General features: G+C 57.0%; 1 protein-coding gene across 1 annotated transcript in view; it reads left to right on the forward strand.

Moving 5' to 3' along the window:
• The window catches only part of EEIG1 (estrogen-induced osteoclastogenesis regulator 1), a 34,897-nt gene that overhangs the window by 10,691 nt on the left and 5,734 nt on the right, over positions 1 to 18,472 (forward strand). The window contains exons 2-6 of the mRNA XM_024562107.3: positions 12,142 to 12,262; positions 12,513 to 12,542; positions 14,658 to 14,774; positions 16,556 to 16,602; positions 16,701 to 16,858. Coding sequence (XP_024417875.1) covers positions 12,142 to 12,262; positions 12,513 to 12,542; positions 14,658 to 14,774; positions 16,556 to 16,602; positions 16,701 to 16,858 — 473 coding nt within the window. The remainder of the gene's footprint in view (positions 1 to 12,141; positions 12,263 to 12,512; positions 12,543 to 14,657; positions 14,775 to 16,555; positions 16,603 to 16,700; positions 16,859 to 18,472) is intronic.

Raw genomic sequence — 18,472 nt, forward strand, 5'->3', positions numbered from 1 at the left:
GCGAGGGTCCTTCTTGGGGGCCTAGAGACCTGGAGGAAGTCCTTGGGTCTTTCCAGGGTCTTGTTCTCAGGGCAGCCTGAACCATCCCTGCCTGTTTCTGAGGCCGTAAGTCAGCGGGGCAGCTGCCAACAACCTTTGGCGGGGGGTTTCCTCCGACTCCAGCAAACCCTCACGGGCTGCTGGGCTGTGGGCCTCGGCAGTTGAAAGGGACGGTGGACTCCTCAGGCTGCCAGCCCATGGGACCTCTCCAAGCCTTGCTTTCCCAGTCTGTGAAATGGGTGCCAAGCGCTTTCCTGGTGCGTGGATTAAAGGAGTCAACACCCTGTAAATCCAGCATAGTCCCTGGCACAGAGCAAGTGCTTAGTAAAGACTGGCAGTGGTTGGTATAAATCTAGGGCAATTACTGGAGGAGATGCAGGGTGGGGAGCAGAAAGGAAAGGTCCACATTCCTCCCTCTCTCCATTTAATTGTTTCTCTTCTCTCTGCCTGCGGTTCACCCATTCGGCAACCATTTGTGGTGAGAGGCGCGCTGCTGCCCTGGCCCGGCGCTGCACCCTGGACGTGGTCTCTGACTTGGGGCCCATGAGCCAGGACACCACTAGACATTCAGCTCTCGGGAGTGCTGAGCACAGCGGGGAGGGGAGGCATCAACCTGTCCTGCCTGCCTGACCCTGACCCCTCGCTTTGGGGGAGGGCCTTTGAGTGACTGGGTACTCTCCCTGCATGCCTGGAGAAAGGCCTCACCCTGGGTTCCGGTACCTCTCCGGGGTTTCGTGTCAGCTGGAGAGGAATCACATGGACCTGGGTGAGATTGGCCAGGCCCATTTTGGGTGCAGGCAAGACAGAGGCCCAGGCGTCTTCTGGATGTGTCCCCAGTGTCTCACTCTGGCCTGGCCTGTAGTGTGTGTTCAGGGGACGAGTGTGGAGTGAGCGGGTAGCAGAAGCAGCAAGTGGCCCCGGCTCGGTCTGTAAGTCCGCAGCAGAATCAGGTGTCCACGGAGGAGGTAGAGGTCAGTAAGTCAGGGCCTCAGGGTCCCACCTGACCCCGAGCCCTCTGACCTGTGGTTGGAATCTCAAGACGATGGCTGGAAAAGCAGGCCTGAGTCTTTGCTGGCTCTGTGAGATGGGACTCTGGCTGAGAGGTCCCTGATTATTCCCTGGTCTCCTCATGGGGGGCCGTGGGAACTGCTGGGGTAGATCCAGCGCTTGCAGTGACCCCTGACCCTCAGACTGCAGAGAGCCAGAGGACATGGCCTGACCTCTGCTGGGAGGCTCCTTTCCTGGAGGTAGAAATGCCCGTGCAAAGAGGCCCCGTGCAAAGAGGCCCCGGGCAGCCCTCGTTGGAAGCAGGGCTGTAAAGGTCCCTCACTGAGTCATCAGACACTCACCGGGCACCTGCTATGTACTGGGCAGTGAGTGGGACAGAGGCCTTCAGCACCTCGTGCTCTGGGACACCGGAGCCTCGGGCCGTATCCTCATACCTAAGACCCAGACCAAGGGAGGATGGGTCCAGCCACGGTAGTTGGGGGGAGGGTGCTTTCAGGAAAGGCTACGTATGTGGTTGGGAAGGGACTCAGAAGGCAGGGGCATCCTTGTGACTTGCTTGAGTCCAGCCATTTGAGGAACAGGGCTCTGGGAATATGGATCCCTCCCTTCAGTCGCTTCCCTTCCTGGGGTGATTCAAACACCACCCAGGCTTGAGTCAGCCAGGAATGGCCCAGGCGTGCCTAGGCCACCTGTCAGCCTACCTCCCAGACAGGTTCAAAGCCTGGGGAAAGGGAAACTGCCCGCGCACAGCCAACCCCAAAGCTCTGCGTTTTCTACATGTGTGTGTCCTCGGTGAGGGGAAGTCTTGCTGCAGCTCGGCTGCGCCTCCTGTTTCGCATTTCTGGGGCCTCCAGCCTGGCCCAACGCTGGCATGTGGGCCCGGTTGGAGATTCTGGGGTCAGACAGCTGTGGGTTCAGAGGACAGGTGGCTTCTGTGCTCCAGGCCTCGGTGTCCCTGCCTGTGACACGGGGTGGTGGAACCTCTCTCCCAGGGTGGGTTGCGGTCTGGATTCTGGGAGGTCAGGCAGGGAGAGCTCTTAGGTAAGTGCCTCATGGTAGGAAGTGCTCAAGAGATGGGAGGCTGATGTTACAAACTCCTACGGGAACATTCCCCTATTCCTCCCTCCAATCGGGATCCATCTGGCTTGGTCCCTGACGCCAGCAGATCCTGGCGGATTTGGCCCAGTGTCATATCCGTGCCCGTGCCCTCTGACCCAATCACCACCCTTCCTTTGGCGTAAGCCTGGTCTCAAGGCTGCCTCTTCCCTGGTGTTGAGACTCACGGTGAAGGGTCAGCCCACACAGTGCAGGCACATTGATGTCACAGTTGCCTGAGAATGGCCCCGATGTCTTGGCACATTTCCCTAGCCATCCTGTGGGGTAAGGAGGTGGGGGTGCATATCACCCCTTGCCTCCTGGGTGACCAGTGTGGACTCCCCAAGTGTCAGTTTGCTTGTCTGTGAAGAGAGTGTGGTGGTGCCTGCAGAGAGTTAATGCTTCAGCAGCACCTGGCTCTCGGGAAGGTGCCTGGGAAACAGGAGCCAGGCTGGGCCATGCTGGGTGGTGGGGACCTTCGCCTGGGTGCACAGGGTTGGACCAGCACTTTGTCAAAGCCAGCAGCTTACTTCGCATCCCTTCAGAGGCCTGCTGTCCTCTTGGGCTGTGAGAGTGAGAGGGAGTGCCCGTTGGATGAGAAGCAGCCTCCTAGCTGGACTCCAGGTGCAGAAGGCAGAGCAGGGAAGTGCCGTGCCTGTGTCTGGGAAGCCAGCACCTGGGAAGCCAGCACTTGGGATTTTTGATCTGCCTCGGGGACTGGGCTGGTGCGTGGCAGGATTCAAACCCACGTGCTAGTGACTCCAAGCATTCTTCCTGCTTCCCTTGATACCTCCCCACCAAGCCTGAGAGATCTGGCTGACCCTGACCCTTTTCTCATGTGGAGTTTCTGAAGCTCCCTGTGTGCTGTCCAGTCTGCCTCCATGGGTCACCTGCTGCCCCAGCCTTTTACTCCCAGCCCACCTGCCAACCCCCAGGCCACCTTCAGGGCTCTCGTTTTTGGCACGAGAGCAGAGGAGGGCGCCAGGTGGCTCCTCTGAGCACTCAGTCTCCGAGCTCAGTGGTTTGGCTTCTAGGAACTTCTTGCTGCCTCTCAGCATTGCAGGAGGAAGGGGGTGGGTTGTGTCAGAACTGCAGCAGGCTGCTTTCCCTGCACACGGCCCCGAATTCCTGGCAGGAGCCAGACAGTGCTGAGCTGCCACGCTGGCCACGTCGTCTTCGCTGTTGGGATGAGGTTCCACCGCCCTGCAGCCCTGGATGGACGCCTAGGCTGGTCCCCGGCTGGGCCCCTCCCCGGGCGGCTGTGCTCTCTCCTCTTCGGGGAAGCACAGGCAGATGTTGTCAATTTAAATTGTTTCCTCATTAGACTCTCGCCTTTCCCTGGCTGGGTTTCATCACTGGGAACCTTGGTTGCATCACTAGGGCCCCTCCCTCTTCCAGGAATCTGGCCAAGGACTGGGAGATCACAGAGTGGGTGTGCCTGGGGGTGCAGGCTGGATGCTGTGGCAGCCCCCCAGCATCCGCCAGTGGTGGGGGGGACTGGTGATGGAGCCTTGCTCAGATTACCTCTCATTGTAGGTGCTGAATGGGAGGAATCGGGGACCAGCCCTTGCAGGAACCCAGGAGCACTCCTGGGGCTGGGAGGTCCCTGGGGTCCTACTCTGTTCTGGTGGGTATGGCCTTTCATAGCTGGGTGCCCAGCCCCTGCCTCAGAATCACCTGAGAGCTTGTTTAAAAAGTTTAGTCCAAGCCATGCAGCACTGGTAACCCATGGGGGCCGTTTTGCGTGCCCCCTTCCCAGGGGAACATTTGGCGTTGTCTGCAGACGTTTTCGGTTACCACAGCTGGAGCTGTGCTCCCTGCAGGATGCTGCCATCCCTCCTGCAAAGCTCAGGACAGCCTTGGGGGGAGGGGAAAGACAGAATTACCTGGTTCAGGGCATGACTAGTGCAGAGGTTGAGAAGCCCCGCCCCTACGGAGCCTACAGTCTCCAAGGGCCGGGGTGGGGCGACTTCGTCTTCACGCGTGACTAGCCAAGGACTCCTCACTGCTGGCTTTAGTCCGATTAGCCCCACCCGCCATGGCCACTGCAGAGCTGCTCCCTGCCAGGCCAGGGCTCCATGCTGGGCAAGCGCTGGGGGTGAGATGGACGTGGCAGACGAGCACCTGGAGCCCTGCAACCAGGAAAGGGGGGTGCTTGGGGGTGGGGTCTCATCCCCTGGACCGCCCCACTCGCCCTGGGTTCCCTTCTCCTGACTTGCTCCTGTGACCACTGCTGTTACCAAAGGCTCAGGCTTTGCTCCCCCGTCACTCCATCAACTCCAGGGAGGGGCCCTCAGTGATTCCTGTCTGTAAGGACCCTGGGGGGGTGTTGCAGCTTGTGGCCAGGAGGTGGCTCCCCCTGCACTGACCCCTTGTCACCTTCATGGTGGAGGCACTGCCCACCGTGTCTGTGGTTGCGGAATAGAGGCCCTAGTCTGGGGCCATGGGGGCTCCATGAGAGTTCTGGCAGACTGGGGGGGTCCTCTATTTCAGGACAACCCAGAAATAGCCGAATTCTGCCGCTGTGCTGGCCCCATTGGGCTGCGGCGGGTGGGTGGCAGGCTCACCCTGCCTCTCTGGGATTTGGACGTCTAATTGTATATCTCAAAGCTAAAAAAGAGGCTCCCCTGAAGTTGCCCTGAAAAGCCAAGCTCTGTAATTACCTGTCCCTGGCTGGCAGCATTGGGCTGGAGGCCCAGGCCCTGAGGCCCCAGGCTAGGGAGGGTTGGGCCTTCCTCATCTCTTCCCAAGGGAGTTGGTCCAGCCAGAGGAGAGTGGACCCAGGCCTTGAATCAGGTAGGTGGAGGTTCAAATTCCTCTTGGTTTTGATCAGCCTTTCTAACCTCACAACCTGTTTTCATTTTTTAATTTAAATTTTACTTATAGCCCTGGCTGGTGTGGCTCAGTGGATTGAGCACTGGACTGCGAACCAAAGGGTTGCTAGTTTGATTCCCAGTCAAGGGCACATGCCTGGGTTGCCTGCCAGGTCCCCAGTGGGGGGCGCTCGAGAGGCAACCATACACTGACATTTCTCTCCTTCCCTTTCTCCCTCCTTTCCCCCTCTCTAAAAATAAATAAATAAATAATTTTTTTTAAGTAAATTTCACTTATAGAAATGATTCTTGGACAGCAATGAAGACCATGGTCCTGCAGCCCCCTCATCCCGACTTAGTCTCACGCTGCTTCCATGGGCCTCTGCTGTCCTGGTTGTTGCTCCCCACAGTGGCTTTTTGGCCTCTGACCTCGCTGCAATCAGGACTCCCAGAGAAGTGGGTTCCCCACCCCCACCCCACCCATGCTTTTAAAAAAGTCACAACTCATCTACTTCCAATTCAGAAAGAGAGGAAAAGGGCCCAGTCCCCACCCCCACCACATCCTCCTGTCTTCTCCGTTCTTCCCTACCTGCTTGTGCACAGGTGGACGCCCGGGCTTGCGAGCACCTGTAGACGGCCCTTTGTGACTGCGGGGCCTGGGCTCCCTCTCCAGTCTCCTGTCCCCCGCCCCCTCACTTGCTCTGCTCCAACCATGCTGGCCCCCCTGGGCTTTCTTAGGCACAACAGCCACACTCCCACCTCAGGGCCTTTGCACTTCCTGTTCCTCAGGCCTGGACCGCTCTTCACTGTAACCTGCATAGGTCACTCACCTCCTTCAGCCCTTCGCTCAGATGTCACCTCCCACGAGCGCCCTCCCTGGCCAACTGTTCCTCACTCGGCCCGCACCTGGGCGCTGCCTGCCTCCTTCCCGGGTTCCTTTCCCACCACAGCACCAGCTTCACCACCATCAGATGTGGGGGTGCCTCATTTTGTCTGTCTTCTACCCACTGCCAGACTGCACGTCCCTCGAAGGCAGTGGTTTCTGTCTGTTTTGCACTAAGACGTGCTCAATAAAAGGTTTTTGAGTGAATCGAGTGCCTGGGATTTCCTCAGACCTGGCCTGGCCAGCTCCCGTCCTGGGCTCCTGGCCAACTGCTTAGCATCCTCCTGCCTGCCTTTTTTATGAATACCTCCCTGCCCCTGTTCATCTCCTCCCCTCATTTTTCCTGTGCTGTACGTGGGACCCCATGCCACCTGGCTGGCGGAGCTCAGCCCCCTCTCTCCATGGGGCCCCTGGAGGCAGCTGCAGGGCTGAGTCCTGGCCGTGCCGTCTCAGGCCCTGGGATGTGGGCTCTGGACACAGATGGACCTGGCCACTCTGAGCCTCCCTTGCTTTCCCCGTCTGTAAAGTGAGCCGCAATAACACCCAACTTTCAGGTTTGAAGAGTTCCAGGTGGCACACTGTAGGCCTTCAGGAAATGGCCACTGTTGGGGTGTGTACTTTACCCTTGCGGTGACCTCCCAGGGTGGGCCAGGGCAGGGCTGTGAGCTCCTTCCCTTGGGAGCTGTGGAATTTAGTGGTGTCTGTTTAGAGCCCTGTGGAAATAAGAGGGAGGCTCAGCCCCAAGCCGCAGAGCCCTGCCCAGCCGCCACTGCCTGTCACCTGAGCCTGGGAGGGCTCCCTAGTGTTCCCACTGCAGGCTCACAAAGGGGAAGGGACAGGGCCCACGATTTGATATATGTTTTTGTTCCCTGACACTAATCTTAATTCTTCTGGGTGTGTCTACACGCCCATCATTGGGAGCTTCCTCCTCCGGTCTGAAGCAGCATCTTCCACCTCGTGGGCTGGGTCCAGCAGAGCCAATAGGAGGAGATCTAAGGGTCTACGTGGGAACCGAGTCCCCAGCTTTTCCTCTTTGTGAGGTTGGGCCTCTGGCTGCTTGGGAAGTGTTTCCACTCTCCGCCCTTCCACCACCACCACCAGGGCTGTCGGCCCCAAAGCCAGATTCATAGTGGCCAGACTGGGGCCCTTTCAGAATTAGATCCAAAGTCCTCGCGGTGGCCCTCGAGGTCCAGCACTACCTGACCCCGCTCCCTTGCCAACCCCATCTCCGCTGTGCTCCTCCGCAGTCCATTCACCTCTGTGCTGCTTCTCCATTTGCCAGTGTGTCTCTACCTCAGGGCCTTTGCACTGGAAGTTCACACTTCCAGACAGTTCTTCCCCTTTTCTGCTCAGCCCTCAACCTCACTTCACTCCAGGCTGAGCTTGCGTAGATGTCACTGCCCTTCGGGCTTTCCCTGACTACCCACGGGAGCAGCAGCCGCCACCTTCTCTCTACCCAGCACTCCCTGCACCAGATTCCGTTCCCTCCTCTGTTTGCTCCATTTTTCTCTCTTTATCTGACTTACTGTGTGTGTATGTGTGTCTCTGTGTGTGTTTTGGTTATCAGTTTTTTTAGATGTACTTCATGTCATACAGTCCACCCATTTAAAATGTACAATTTAGTGGTTTTTAGTACATTCAGAGGTGTGTGACCATCACTACAATCAATTTAGAACATTTCATCACCCCCAAAGAAACCCCGGACCCGCTAGCAGTCATTCCGCCTTTCCTCCCCATTGCCCCGTCCCCTGGCAATCGCAGTCTGCTTTCTGTCTCTTACGGATTTGCCTGTTCTGGACATTTGGTAACGATGGAATCATACAATGTGTAGTTCTTTGTGACCGGCTTCTTGAACTTAGCGTGTTTTCCAGGTTAGCCCACATTGTGGCACCTGTAAGAGCTTCGTTTTTTTTGATTACGGGGTGAGAGTCCATTGTACGTATAGACCACATTGTACATGTTCCCCCTTTGGTTGATGAACGTCTGGGGTGCTTTCACTTTTTGGCTCTTGCGAATAATACTGCTGTGTACGAGTTTTGTGTAGATGTTTGTTTTCATTTCTCTTGGGTGGATACCTAGGAGTGGTTTTGCTGGATCGTAGGGTAACTCTGTATTTAACCTTTGGAGGGGCTGCCAGACTGCTTTTCAAAGCGCCTTCCCCTCTTTACATTGCTACCAGCAGGGCTGAGGGTCCTGATTTCTCACAGGCTGCTAACACTTGCTTGTTATTATCTGTCTTGGTGATAGCCACCCTAATGGGTGTGAAGTGGTGGCTCATTATTGTTTTGATGTGTGTTTCCCTGGTAGCTAGTGATGTTGAGCATCTTTTCATGTGCCTTTTTTTTTTTTTTTAGATTTTCTTTATTTTTAGAGAAAGGGGAAGGGAGGGAGAAAGAGAGGGAGAGAAACATCAATATGTGGTTGCCTCTTGCGCCCCCAACTGGGGACCTGGCCCGCAACCCAGGCATGTGCCCTGACTGGGAATCGAACCAGTGATCTTTTAGTTTGCAGGCCGATGCTTGATGCACTGAGTCACACCAGCCAGGGTTCTTTTCATGGGCTTATTGGCCACTGGAGTATCTTCTTTGGAGAAATGTCTGTTCCAATCATTTGCCCATTTTTTTAATTGGGTTTTTGTCATTTTATTATTGAGTTGTGCTATTTATATATTCTAGCTATAAATCCTCTATCATATATGTGATTTGCAAATACTTTCCTTTATATTGTGGGTTGTCTTTTCACTTTCTTTTTTTTTAATTTTTATTTCATTTATTTATTTTTAGAGAGGGGGAAAGAGAGAGAGAGAGGCAGAGAAACATCAATGTGTAAGAGAAATATTGATTGGTTACCCCTTGCCCCAACCAGGGACCTGGCCCACAGCCCGGCATGTGCCCCAATAGGGAATCGAACTGGTGACCCTCTGGTTTGCAGAAAGATGCCCGACCTTCTGAGCCACACCAGTGAGGGCGTCCTTTCCCTTTCTCGTTGATGCTCTTTGAATCACAAGCATTTTTAATTTTGATGAGGTTCCACATATCTATGTTTTTTCTTTTGTCACTTGTACTTTTGATGTCATAGCTAAGAAACCGCTTCCTAATCCCCTATTGCGAAGTTATCCCTGTGTTTTCTTCTCAGAATTTTATAGATTTAGTGTTTAAACTCAGTTCTTTGATTCATTTTGAGTTGCTTGTTTCATGACAAACGGGTCCTAGTGTGTTCTTCTGTGTGTGAATATCCGGTTGTCCCAGCAACTTGGGTTAGAAAGACTGCTCTTTCCCCCACTGGCGCGCCTGTGTGAAGAATTGGTTGACCGTGAACATGAAGGTTTGTCTTTGGACTTTCAGTTCTGTCCCCTCGATCTGTGTGTGTGTCTGTCCTCGGCCACAGGCACGCCGTCTTGCTTAGCGTCGCTTAGTGGAAGTTTTGCAATGAAGACGTGAATTCTTTAATTTTGTTCCACTTTTTCGAGGTTGTTTTAACTATTCTGGCCCTTGGATGTTTCAAGGTTTGGGTTCGACTTGTCAAAATTCTACAAAGAAGCCAGCAGAGATTTTGATAGTGATTGTGCTGAATTTTTCAATCACCTTGGGAGTATTGTCGCCTAAACAATATTAAACCCTTTGACCCATGAACGCAGGGTGTCTTTCCATTTATTTGGAGCTTCTCGGCTTTTTTCAGCCATGTTCTGTAGTTTTCCAGAGTACGTGTTTTATTTTTCTCTCGTTAAATTTATACCTGCATATTTTATTCTTTTTGAATAAAATATTCTTCATTTCATTGTGGATATTTGCTAGTGTATAGAAGTCACTGATTTTCGTATATCGAGCTTATGCCCTGGAGCCTTGCCGAACTCGTGTGCTGTAATAGTTTTTAGGGAATTCCTTAGCGTTTGCCACATAATTATCAAGTCGTCCGCCGGCAGACAGTTTTAGTTCTTCCCTTCTACTACCACGCATTCTCATTTGTGGGGCCTTCATCTATCTGCTCCCACAGGTCACTGCTGTGGGCCAGTGCACAGTGCACGGAACAGGGTCAGGCACACAGCTGGAGCTCAGTTCTGAATGAATGAGTGATAAATGAATGAATGAGTGGAGCTGGCACGGCAGATGCCCCGACCCAGGGCTCCTGCTTCCCCTGTGGCATCTGCTTCGTGAGGGCCCCTGCCCGTGTCTGCTGGTGGTGGGAACACTCTGTCCCTCCTTCCCTGGCCCTGACCTGCTCTGCTTGTCCCAGTCTTGGGGCTGTGGGAGGTCACTTGTACAGAGCTCACCCTCCGTACAAGGTCGGAGCATTCTGGTGACTAAGTCTCTCTAGACCCCCCAGTGTCTTCATCAGATGAGACACATCTCTGGGACCGCCATGGGCGAGCCAGCTCTTGCGAGGCTCTCCTCACTGAACGCTCCACGTGCCAGTGGCTGGTGCACCTGTGTTTTGCCAACGAGGGTGGAGCGGCCGAGCCCCAGTCCAGCTGCACAGAGAGTGAAGGCTGTGAGCCCAGATCCTGTGTTCCCTTATCACAGACCTGGCAGGACATGGGACAAGCTTTGGTCACATCTTCAAAGCCTGTGGAGCCAGAGGGAACTCCGCACAGGCTCAGCTCAGAGGCTCTCGGCAGCTGAGGATACCTGGAGCCCATTTGCCCCTCAGTCATGCTGTTCCCTGGGACTGGCTGCCCCACTGGCACTCCCATTCCCCATTTGGGTCTGAGCTTCACTGTCACCTCCCCTGGCTCACCCCTCCCTACCCCTCTCCTGGTGACACTGAGTCCTCACTGGGGTGACTGTCAATTGTCGGTCTGTAAGTCCCCTGCAGTGCCCGGTGCCTGGCCTGTCCTTGGCGTCAGAGACACGGCAGGAGCTGTGGGTACCTAGCTGGCCCCACAGCCCCACGGGGTCCCACTTGCCAGGCTTCCCAGGCTCTGTGGCCTGATGATGGGTCACAGCCCTGACTCTGCAGTCAGGCGGTGCTGGTTTGAACCCTGCTTTGTCGGCCACTGGGGATGTGAGCTGGGTGGTCTCTTGTAGCCGCCTTAGTGCCCTTAGCCGCAGGAGCAGGTAGCATGGAACCTACCTCCCTAGGTTGTGGTGAGAAGCAAACAAGGCGGGTTCAGGAGACCCTGTGCTGATCCTCCGCCCTCAGGCCCCAGTCTGGCAATTAACCTGCACCCCCGTTGTCCCTGGGGTGTGGAGTGGTCACTTCCTCAGCTGTCTGCTTGGCCATTCCTGTTAGGTGGGATGAGGCTGGAGATAACGTCGTCATGCTGGCCCTGCCCTTCCTGAGCACCGGTTCTGCCAGACGGGCTGTGGGGGATGGGGAGCCGCACTGGGGTGCAGAGCTCATCTCTTGACACGTGCTGCTGCCACCCCCAGCTCCTGCCAGGGCCCCCGCAGCTGCTGGAGAGGCTCAGATGAGCTGCCCCCACCAACTCCCACTCACTCCCAGGGCACAAAAGCGCTTCCCTCTTAGGGGGTGTTGGTCTTGCTCCCTAGGCTCAGGAGGAACTCGGAGGGCTGGAAGGACAGCCCCCTGTCAGCGTCAGGAGAGCGGAGGGCCTTGCGTAGCCCCTTAGCCCTGGAGCAGAGAGGCCCCTGAAGCTGGGCTGCTTGGGTTCAAGACCATGGTCTGCTTTGCCGTCGGTGGCCTTGGAGCAGGGGCTTAGCCCCCCAGCATTTGGTTTCTTTGAATGTGGGATTGGATTCATGGAGGTGACTGCCCCCCTGGAAGGGGTGGCGTGACAATGAGCTGCTGGCACTTGGAGCAGGCTCCAGGGGGTGGCTGGGTTTGCAAAGAGCTTTGAGTGGGGCGGGGCACATGGGAAGGGCTGTGTGAGCGTTAGCTGCTACTGTTGTTACTTGTGGTCAAGAAGAGGGCTGTGGGGCCAGGCAGCATGGGGCTCAGGGCCAGCTGCTTCCTGGCTGGCTGGCATCGGGCAGTTTGCCTAGCCTCTGTCTCTGTGTCTGTACAGTGGACTGGTGGTCCAGCCTGGGGCCACCGGGCTGGTGGGGGGTGATGGCCACAGAACAAGGGAGTGGGGAGGACAGCATCGGGAGCAGAGGGTGGGGCAGCGCCCCAGCCTGACCTCACCTGCCTTGTGTTTTTCACTTTTTATGACATAGTTTTGTCTCTACAACACTTACACAAGCACATTCTTGTTAGGACAGTACGGTCACTTTGTGATACAAAGTGAAAAGTCAGTGCTCCCCTTCCTCCCCACGCCACCCCCCCACCCCACCATTGCCTCCCCGGAGCTGAGCCCTGTCCCTCGTTGGTTCCCTGGGCACTGACCTCCCATCTGGCCTGCAGGGAGGAGGTGCAGGAGAACTGCGTGCGGTGGCGGAGACGGTTCACCTTCGTGTGTAAGATGAGCGCCAACCCGGCCACTGGCCTGCTGGACCCCTGCATCTTCCGGGTGTCGGTGCGCAAGGTGAGGCTGGGCCGGGGGCCGGGGCCGGGGCCGGGGCTGCAAGGCAAGACTGGAGGATGGGTGTGGGGCCTCTGCTCTGGTGGCTGTAGGCCCATCCCTGGGCTTGTCCCCCTCAGGGAAAATGGGGTGAGTCACTCTGCCCCTTTCCTTGTCTTCCTCCCCTGACGGTCCCATTTTGGGGGGAGGGAGATGTATGAAGTCCCTTGGATTCCCTAATCACCCTGCTGCTTGTGTCTGTCTCCCTGTGCAGGAGCTGAAAGGCGGGAAGACTTACTCCAAGGTGAGTGGAACTGTGCGAAGGCCTGGTGGGGTGGGATGGGGCGGAACAGGACAGGCACGAGAGAAGCTCCCAGAACTCCCTGCCCCCTCTCTGGCCCAACCGGGAGACACTCGGCCCTCCAGGAGATATGTTATTTTTGGGAAAGATCTTCGTTGATCGTCTCCGCACTTCACATAAAGACAGCATATGTTTGTCGCGTCACAAATGGGTACAGTCATTCATAGAGCAGGAAGGTTGGTTTCTGTCCTCTTCCTCCTCAGGCCTCCTCCCCAAGCCCCAGCCTTGGGATTTGTTAGGGTCCGTCCAGACCTTTTAAGCAAAAACATTCTGAAACATACCGTACACCAGGGCGGTGAAGAGTGTGTTTGCACGTGGTTTAGCGACGTGGAGAGCGAGCACCTTACCAGAGTGCCCGTGCGGACCGTACGATCTTGAAATACGCAGAAGCAGCTCTGCGCTTTACTCGCCAGCGTGTCACGGGCACATTTTCACGTCATCACCAATGTCCTTTTGCTTTAACAGCGGCAGCAGTGTCCCACTGTGTGGCTGGGGGACAGGTGACTCAGCCAGGCCCCTCTGTTGCATGTCTGTGTCGTAGCCAGGGTCTCCCTGCACCCACACGGAGTTCAGCCCTCCACCCGAAACCCTTTCCCCCCCGAGAGGAGTGGGAGGAGACAGGCCACCTCTGGCTCAGAATAAGCCTGCTCAGCCCCTCAACCCCCTTCTCTGCGGGAACTTGCAGCGCACCCGGTGGGGCCGCCTCCAGGGGGGTGACGCAGTGGGGGGGGGCACTTAGTCAGTTTGGAGGGGAAATGCCTCGCTTCATCTCACCCCGTGTTCGGGGAGTGTTCCTTCCCACCGACCAGAGCTCAGGAAGCTCAGCGTTCTGGGCCGCACGCTCTGCCCTGTCTAGGCGCTCCTGTTCCTCTCCTGGAGCAGAGGGCGGGGTGGCCAAAACCGGCCTGTGGAAGGTGCCATCAGAGTGGAAATTTCCCCTCCCATCAATTCACGTGGGTGAGGACAGCTGCCCAGCCAGGAAAGTAACTACCAGCAAACGGCCGGAGCATCCTCCCTGCATCCGGCGAGTGTTTGTTGCTCACCAAGCACGTGTCAGACCTGCCAGGCCCTTTGCTCCCATTCCCCAGTCAGACGCCCACACTGGCCCAGCGATACTGACACAGAGGACAAAACCGAGGCCCAAAGGGGTGGCCTGCAGGGGGACTTGACGCCAATCAGGCCTCGTTCAGGCCTGGTTCTGTCAGTTGAGCCATCTGGGGCCCTGTGCGTGTCGCTTCCTCTCTCTGAACCTTAGTTTCTTTGTCTGTAAAATGGGGGTCGCTGAGTTGATGGGAGGACTGGGATTTGAACCTGGAATTCCCAATTCTGGCATCCATGCCCCAAAGTCTGCAGTAGAGACTTGCACCCAGCAGGTGCTCAGTAAATGTCCCTGGTTGGTTTGGTTGTCGCCCGAGTCTCTAATCCCAGTGTCCCCTCGCCTTCACCTCTGTTGCCTCTCCCAGCCTGCCACAACTGGCTTCCATCAAAGGCGCCTTCTTAACTCGCAGACCTGTTCTCCCACCTTCTCCACTTCCTTCCGCACCCCTTCTCTCTCAGTATTTGAAGAGCATCACCCCCGATTGCCCAGAAGCCCCTCACTCCAGCCTCCATGTGGGGTTTCTGTGCACCCTGCAGTGTGCACCCCACCCACCCATCCCAAGGCCAAGTTCCCACGGGCTTTTCCTCCCCCCTGCCCACTGTCCCGGCGGCTCCCACAGCACAGCCTTGTTTCCCGGGGAACAATGTGTCTGTGTCACAGACAACAATGTCCTTTCATCTCAGGCACTGCCCCGGTGCACTCTGGGACACAACACAAAGGGCGCTTTGTGCGGCTCTGGGATGTGAGCTCCTGGCTCTGCCACATTGGAGCCTCCAACCCAAGCCACCAGCCTGGCCCCTGTCATTGGTGCCGGTTATGCAACAGTCAGTCTGGGCTGCCTGGGCCGTGGAGGGGCCCAGGGGCTGTGCTGCCCCTCCCCTCAGCCAGGTTAACTCTATGCTGCCGGCCCTGCACCCACACGCCCTGCCGCCTCCCACAGTCTCCTCTCTCCCTCCCAGCTGGGCTTTGCCGACTTGAACCTGGCCGAGTTTGCAGGCTCGGGCTCCACTGTGCGCTGCTGCCTGCTGGAGGGCTACGACACGAAGAACACCCGCCAGGACAACTCCATCCTCAAGGTACGGGGCCCTGCTGCCTCTTCTGCCCCATCCCACCACGGGGCAGGGGCGGACCTGCTCTTCATCAGAGTCCCTGAGGGGTTAAAAGTACAGGTTTCTCCCCTGGATAGGCAGTGAGGGGTACTGGGCGGATTGGACCCTGGGTCAGGAAATGACCATCAAAGGCCTCGCTCTGCCACTGGCCTCAGTCTCCCCATCTGTAATCAGGGGTTGGACCCCAACAGTCTCTTTAAGGGCTCGGTGAGATCAGCGTCGCTGAGCGCTGCCACCTCTTGCCTTGTGACACCTGACGACAGCCGGAGGGATTTGGTATCTATTATTAGTCCCAGTTTTGCACAGGAGGGAGCTGAGGCACAGAGGTTAGCTGTTAGGCCTGGGGCCACAGCAGAGCTGGCCCTTGAGACTGCAGTCTGGGGCCTCACTGTTGCCCCATGTGACCTGAGGCAGCCTGAGGTCCCGGTGAAGCATCAGTGACCAGAAGAACCTGTTGCCTCTCCACCTGGCCACACTGAGGGCGGCTGCTCCAAGGGCCCAGCCACGTTTCCGGTGTCTGGGGTGGCTCCCTCCCCCCAAGGCAGCTGCCTCCTTGGTCTCTTGGGACAGATATCTGGGTGTCTGCCACCTGCATACCTCTCTTCCTTGTCTCCACACCCTTCCACCTGGCTGAGAAAGCAGTCTTGTCCTAACTACACCTCTGCCAGCTGACCTGGTGGGAGCCTGTTGTGCCGGGGCAGCGCTGGGCTGGAGCTGGGCTGGAGCGGGGCCGGAGTAGTGGGCAGAGGCTCTGGGGTCTCTCAGACCCATTGCAGAGGGAAGCGGAGGCACCTGAAAAGGTGTAGACTGATGGTGGTGGGACCTGGGACCCTTCAGCCTTGCCCCAGTGGCCCCAGACACGTCAGGCCAGATCAAGGGCACCTGAGTGGCAGGTGGCTTCAGCTTCAAGACTGTTACTTCCTGTCTATAGGGCCTTGGGCAGTCACTTCCTCTGAGCCTGGGTCTCAGTCCCCAACCTGGGACCATCACCCTCTTTACAGGCTGCTCTCGTGACCAAAAAAAAAAATACCCCGTTAAAAAGAAACCTTAGCCCAGGGGTCTCCTTTTGGTGGTGGATGCTGGGACCCAGCACCTCTCTTCCACCTGTCGCTCCATCTCAGCCCAGATTTGGGCACCCAGACATTGCCTTGTCTGGGCCATTGCCAAAATCTTTGCCTGCCCAGGTGGACTTTAAATTGTTAAGTTTCTAATGGGTACTTGATTCAAGAAACTTTCACTAAGCCCCACCCTCTGCATTGGACTCTGAGTGCTTCCCTCCCCCAGTGTTCGGCTTGGTGAACCCCCTCCTTACCCAGCAGGCTCCTCCAGCCTCCTTTCCTCTCCTTTGTGGAGAACTCAGGTTCTCATGCCCACTCTGAGTCCCGGGCCCTGTGGACGGAGAGTGACTGGGCGGCCCCTCCCTCGAGGGCTCACAGTCTCGCTGTAGTTTTGAAACAATAGTAGCTGGCTTTTGCTGCTCAGTCACACAGCCAGGTGCTAGGCCAAGCGCAGCCTCATTTCCAGCTGCATCCTCTCCACAGTCCTGTGGGGCAGGCGTCAGGGTGAGCCCTGTCTGTGTGAGGAAACGGGCCCAGTGAGGTTTGGCATCTTCTTCGGGGCCAGCAGGGCGCAGAGGTGGGATCAGACTCTGAGCCCCACCTGAACCCCGAGCAGGGAGGCTGTGGGGAGGCCAGGCGCCTGGGCCAAGTGAGGGGACGTGGTGTGGCTGACTCCGCCTCGCCCCACAGGTCACCATCGGGATGTTTCTGCTCTCTGGAGATCCATGCTTCAAGACGTGAGTGTGGGTGCAGGCTGCCGGAGGGGTGGGGGTCCTTTGTCTTCAGCCGACGCCCAGGCTGGGGCACCACGGTCACACCTCTCTGTCCTCCCAAGGCCGCCGTCCACTGCCAAGTCCATCTCCATCCCAGGCCAGGATTCCTCCCTGCAGCTGACCTGTAAGGGTGGCGGGACCAGCAGTGGTGGCAGCAGCAGCACCAACTCCCTGACGGGGTCCCGGCCCCCCAAGGCCCGGCCTACCATTCTTGGCTCAGGTACCTTCCCCACCTGCCTGCCCCACCCCTTTTACCTCCTAGGTGTCCTGGGGGAGGCACTCGCTGAGAAGAGAGGTGGGAAGCTGCGTGCGCCGTGCATGCTTCCACAGGGCAGACATTGTCCGAGCCCCTCCCGAGGGCCAGGCACTGTGCAGTGCCCTGGACTGAGACTGACGTAGGGTCCCTGACCTCACGGCCCTCCCAATCTAGCAGGAGAGAGGCATCAATGAGATAATAAATAAGTCAAATGCATGTGCACCTACAGAGTGGCAAGAGCTTTGAGAGACGCAGCGGTGTCTTTGTGGGGCCAGGGAAGTCTCCCTGAAGTGGTGGCATTTGAGCCGAATCTGGGGTGCAGGGCACAGTATTCCTGGTGGAGGGATTCGTGCTGAGAGCTCTTGCTCCCCCACTTGCGACAGGTCCTTGACTGGCCATTTTGCCTCTTTGGGCCTCAATGTCCTATAAAATGGGGTCAGCAGGAGGAACCATGTCCTGAGCGAACGGGTGGGCTGTGCCTGCGCAGTATATGCCATCCACAGAAACTCTGTGGATGTTTCTGTTAAATTATCATTATTACCAGTTATAAAAGCTTCAGACAAGCCCTGACCAGTGTGGCTCAGTGGTCTGGGCGTCATCCCTCAACGCAAAAGGTCGCCGGTTCAATTCCCAGTCAAGGCATATGCCTGGGTTGCGGGCCAGGTCCCCAGATGGGGCGTGCAGAAGGCAGCCACACATTGATGTTTCTCTCCCTCTCTTCCTTCCTCCCTTCCCCTCTCTCTAAAAATAAATAAAACCTTAAAAAAAAATTCAGACAAGCCTGCATCCCCAGAGGAGATGGCATGGCAATTAGGAGGAGGGGGTGCCACCAGGGGAGGGGGCCCTGGCCCACCCCCCCAACCCCATATCTAGTGCTGTGCAGGGGGAAGGAGGGCCTCAGTCCTGGCACCCCAGATGAGTGAGCAAGGTGGCACATGGTGGCTCTAATTTGTGTCACAAGAGTAATTAATGCACAGGGCCAGAGGCTCAGCAGATGTTTGCTGGGTGATTCCGCCCCCGAGGGCTGGGAGCTTCCCTCTTCTGTTTTCCTGGAAACCCAGCCAGGTGAGAGACCCAGAGCCAAGAGCTAGGGTTGTTGCCTGCCTCCCAGCACCACTGCTTTCCCCATCTTGGGGGAGTGGGGGGAGAGTGTCTCCAGAAGAGAGATCTGGGGACTAGGCCACCCTAGCACAGACGATGCCTTTGTGCGAAGCAGCAGAGGTGCGTCCCCCTGGTGGCATGGGGGGGAGCCCCAAGTGCCCCTGTAGCTGGTGCTACAGAGAACCTGTTGGGGACTTAAAAAGCCACCTGATTTTGGGTGGGGACACCAGCCTGGGGTCCAGCTGGTGGCCTGGCTGTACTCAGCTCTGACAGGGGGAGGACAAGCCCTTGCTTCCTGCATTTACTGCAGGAGGACTGGCGGGTGGGTACCCACGGAGCCCGGGGTGGATCCGCCTGCTCCCCCTGCACCTCCTGGTGGTGGGAAGTGCTGGCATGTTAGTGTCCAAGCCAAGCTTATGGGTGACCTGGGGCGGGGCTGGCAGCCAGTCCTCCACCCTTAGTTTGCTCTTTTCCAGC

The sequence above is a fragment of the Desmodus rotundus genome, chromosome 1 (genome assembly GCF_022682495.2).
Source record: "Desmodus rotundus isolate HL8 chromosome 1, HLdesRot8A.1, whole genome shotgun sequence".
NCBI classification, from domain to species: domain Eukaryota; kingdom Metazoa; phylum Chordata; class Mammalia; order Chiroptera; family Phyllostomidae; genus Desmodus; species Desmodus rotundus.